This window comes from Ursus americanus, chromosome X, assembly GCF_024610735.1.
Source record: "Ursus americanus isolate L20-20 chromosome X, mUrsAme1.1.p, whole genome shotgun sequence".
Lineage (NCBI taxonomy): Eukaryota > Metazoa > Chordata > Mammalia > Carnivora > Ursidae > Ursus > Ursus americanus.
Genome location: NC_142164.1, coordinates 40,623,730 through 40,628,507, shown reverse-complemented (window position 1 = coordinate 40,628,507; position 4,778 = coordinate 40,623,730). Strand labels below are relative to the sequence as shown.

Sequence of the window (4,778 nt, the reverse complement as noted above, 5' to 3'; positions counted from 1 at the left end):
AGGGCTATGAGATATGGTGTGAATGAATGACTTTCTTTCTCCAATCCAAGTGTATAAATTAGCAACAAGGAAACATTTTTGTGGGGAGAAGGTGGCTTTGTACAGGGAAATTTATCTCTTTTTCTCTTTTGTCCCATACTTGTTAGGTCACAAATGTCAGATCCCTAGCAGTAGCTGTCAGTCTGTTACTCAGCCCTGGAGTGGAAGCACCTTTTTACAACCTGACAATGGCCGTTCTAACAAGAATCATTATTAGAATCTTGTTAGAATAATGAGCTATGAGGGTCTGACCTGAATTTTAACTATTCTCCAGAGGGCAGAAGAGGATCCACTTGCCAGCTCAGTCAAATTCCTTGGAGCTAACTTAAGGGGTTGTAGGGGGCAGGCATTTTGACAGAGTAATGCACTGACATGGTACCTTTTTGTGCTTTGGGTAATGAGTCATTCATTGACTCTCTGAATATTTGGTTATAGGAGTGTCTTCTTTCACACCCAATACAGTTCGGATTTGGTCCAATCTTCACCCGCTTCCTGCACAAAAGAAAGCATGTCCAAGCCCATACTGATCACATCAAACCACACCATTTATTTATTTTTTTATTGCAAAAAGCACATGCAATTAGCCAACCACCTATTTCCCAATTATACTTCCGTTGGGTCCACAACTTTCCCTAGAAAGAGAATGCTCTTGGTGCTTTTCTCCAAAATCAACAACAGAAAGGATCTATCAAATTGGATGACAGGGTGAAGGAGAGTTATCTCAGGCTGATCCAGGAATCTGACTTCAGGGACAACTACAGCTTCAGTTCCCCTTTCACCAATGTGCAGCACAGCCTTGTGGGCAGCCTGTGGGAAGGGGAGGAACAAACTCTGCTGATCTCAAGTAACAGGAAAGGTCTTTGGAACAGTCTGAAAGCAGGAAAGGAAAAAGAAGGACAGGGCTACCCCTTTATCACACTGTTGATGGTGCTTGAATATGAAGGCTACTTGGCTAAGTGTAGTTATTCAATCTCTGGTGATTTTAGAGCTAGCTGTTAGGGAATCACCAATTTTTCCATGGCTTTCTGCCTCTAGAAATCACTTTTTATGCTTTCCTCTTCCCCTTCCACCTCCTCCAGAGCGCTATCTCACCAGAATTAATTCCCATCATTAAGTTTTTCTAACAGAATTGTTTTAGGACATGAAGGTCAGGGATGAAATTAACTATCACAGTGACTTGTTGGGGGTAATGAGAATGACTGTGGAGTGAATCTGGCATAGAAGGAGTCATTCTGCTTCTCTTCGTTTCAGCATCCTCATTAATCAAATGAGAGAATTGACTTAACTGACTCTTACTGGCCCATCCAGCTCATACATTCAAGGAACTCCAATCTACCAACTTACATTGGAAAATTTAAGACCGTTGTCCCCCATAAGTCCAAGAAAATTGGCATTATCAGCAAAGGCATTCTGGATGCCCATCTTCAGAAAGATGGCTCCAAGGTCATATGTGGCAGAAATGGAAAACTTTGGAACGAACAAGTCAATCCATCTGTAGGGGAAAGGGAGAGGTAACACATGGCTATCAGCACACCAAGCTCATGATTCCCTTCCTCTGTCTGTCATCATTGTATTATGTTGGGCTCTGCTTCTCCCCTAAGTATTGTCAACGATTGCTATTCAGGTCAACAAATGGTGTCAGCGCCTCAGAATTTGTCCTGAAATAAATGAACTCTATTTCAGCCAATGTTGGTCTATAGCACCAGAAGTAGGGAGCTGTGTCTCATTTATAATAATAATAAAAAAAACATCTCTGGGATGTTGGCCAAGGTTAGGGAGTCAACAACATGGATGTCAATTGGTACCACCTGGAAATTTTCATGGTTTTCCATTTAACACTCCCAGCCAATATGGATGCTCATCTACCTCTTAATATCAAAATCCTACTCACGGCCTAGACTCTAACTGGCTTCTGGGAAGACATCAGTTTACTAACTGACTGGCTTTAGAGAGTTCATTTTCTCTTTCTAGCCCTGACTCCTCACCTGAAATATACCTATGATACCATCTCCTTTGCAGGTTTGTTGATGTGCTTAAATGAAATGAAGTATGTAAAGTGCTTGGCAAAGGGACTGACACAGAGTATGATCTAGGTATACTTTAGTAGTTATCACACAGCTATTAAGTGGTTCAGGGTAATTCTGCCTCTGGGTTTCTGCTGAACTCTGTCTCACTTATAACATTACGCCCACCCTCTACTTCTCATATCATCTAAGATGTTTACCCCTTCTGAAGTAAGCGGTTCCACTTCTTCAGTGTTTTAGATGACATGGCCCCTTCCACCCACTCCATCTGACCCTCTTTGGGAAGGACGAAGAGTGCTAGAGCATTCTTGCTGTAGTCCATTTGAAGCACTGTGCAGTTCAGGTCCGTATCCACCAGGTGATAGTATTGTTCCATCTGGTGCATCATGGGCACTTGCACTGTTGTGGTTTTGTCCACTGAGAAGCTGGAACCCTCTTCTGTCTTGGATGGATCAAAAGGATTTGCCCACTGGGCTTAAAATACAGAGAGAAAATAGTTCTTTTTAAAACCAGTATTAATTCCAGTGGACTTTTTCCATCAGTCATCTCATCTGGTAATTAAGACCACCACAGAGGTAGGTACGAACTGTCGACCAGTTTTACAAGTGATTGAGGACCAGCGAGAGAAAGTGACTTTGCATGGTCTCCCAGCTAGCCCATGTTAGAGCCAAGAGTCACACCCAGGACTGTTGGACTCCATGCTAAACCACTGTTCCATCTATGTCCAAAACCACTATACTTACACTAAACCCATCAGAGCCACAGTTTCTTCTTCCATAAAAAGGTATAAGCACATCCAACACACAGGGTGAAATGAGACAACAGATCTGTTCTGCAGTTTTATCCATCTACAAGTGTATGGTTTGTGGCCAACAATTGTTCACTCCTCCACCAAACATGGGTGACATGTGCTGTAGAACCAGGAGAAATCATTTGGGCACAGCACCTTCAGAAAAGAGTCACATGTTTCTTGTTGTTACAAGCACTAGCTTTAGAATCAGACAAACCTGGGTGTGAATACCAGCTCTGAAACTCATTAGCTGTGAACTTGGGCCCTTGTGAGGATTAGATGAGACAATGTGTGCAAACCACACATGTAGCATGGTGCTTAGCACATAGTGGGTGCATCGTACATGATAGAAATATTTAGTAACATGCCCAAGAATGCACAGCAAGTGAGGGACACAGTAGGGTTTAAACCTAAGTCTGTTTACCTTCCAAGCACAAGCTCATCCAACCTCACCAAATCTTTTGGAAACCATGATTCTCTAGCAGGATGTTCATACCATTGTCACTCAGCTCTCTGAAAGTGCCTTCTACCTAGAAATCTTCTGGGTTCATCCACAGCGCTATGTGTCCCTCCTGGAAGATCCAAAACTACACACAGCTATGTACAGTGGATCAGGTCACTGTGGTATGAGGGACACCTACTGATGCCAGTGAGAAGAGATTATGAGCTTCTCAGAGAGCCGCACCAAATTATGGGAACCCTGACCTAGGAATGTATATCTTAGAGCCTTACCTTTAAAGTGAATATAGTTCACCAGGACCATGATGGTGTTTGGCTTGAGGTCTTGGATGAGGCCTACAACTTTCCCTTTAGTTTTCTTCTCCACATGACTGTTGATCTTCTGCTGGGCTGCAGAAACATTGGAGAAGTCGGTAGAAAATACCTCAGTCGCATAGAGGCTTTTGACATCATCCAAGAACTGTGCCAATGGTTTCAGCTGCTTCCCAATGAAGAGGGTATTTCCCATTTGTAATTCTAACTCCTTCTTTGGAAAATTCAGTGAACAGATCAGGTGCTGGAAGCCCTGCTGGATCTCTGTCATTGGGGTGTCTGTGTGGTTAAACCCCAAGCTTTCCAGGATTTGAGTTTGGGTGCTGTAGCAAGCCCCAAAGGAGAGCATGGCTAAAGCTGCAGAAATGCTCACAGGGGAAAAGAAGATGTTTCGATCTGGGGTCTCCACAGTGAACCTCCGGTACAGGTTAAATGCAAAGTCAGCATTGATGGATGACATCTTATAGAAAGTGGCATTTTGTTGGGAGGAATTGCAGGTGGTTACTTTGCCTTCAGCTCTGTTAGGTGGTGCACAATGAAGCTCAAGTACCAAGAGAACCAGATAGAGGAACAGTGGCATTTTGGAAGGAAGGTAATCTATAAGACATGAGGTGAGAGAACCATTGGGGGATCTTAGCTGGATGAAAAGTCTTAGCTGGAAACATAATAATTACCCATCAAGATTAGTAAAACAATAGAAAATATTTAATGGTGTGCTCACCAGGGGCTGTGCGGAGGCCTCTCTTCTCTGAACAACTGAAGACACATCTAATAGGGACAGAGAGTAGGAAAGGTAGCTTGCTGGGGGCATCAATGGCATGGACTGTCTTTCAAATATAATAGAAACATATGAAAACTCTGTGAGCAAATTACATTTATGAAAATTAAATTATTTTTTATTTCAACCAGAAGCAGCCTTTTAGAGAGGGAGGAATCCTTTGATAAAATTAGCACTCCCTCTGCTTATGTTAATTTTTATAAATTAGAATTTTGGATTTTTTTTAATATACCATTTTTTAAGATAAAATCTTCAAGAGATGAGATGAGAGAATATCTGTACATTCTTTTGGATAACAGGCAAAAGAGAATAATTTTCACAGGATATTTTGGGTGGGATGGAAAGTTTAAGGAGCCATGTACAAGACCATGAACTG

The 4,778-nt window shown here is 42.3% G+C and overlaps 1 protein-coding gene across 1 annotated transcript; it reads right to left on the bottom strand.

The window, feature by feature from the left end:
* Positions 1-619: 619 nt before the first annotated feature.
* On the bottom strand, positions 620-4,204 carry SERPINA7 (serpin family A member 7). Its single transcript, XM_045805396.2, has 4 exons — positions 3,586-4,204; positions 2,264-2,537; positions 1,384-1,531; positions 620-846 (listed from the first exon to the last, which is right to left on the bottom strand). Exons 1-4 carry the CDS (start codon positions 4,202-4,204, stop codon positions 643-645), a joined length of 1,245 nt encoding a protein of 414 aa, XP_045661352.1. The 3' UTR covers positions 620-642.
* Positions 4,205-4,778: the final 574 nt, after the last annotated feature.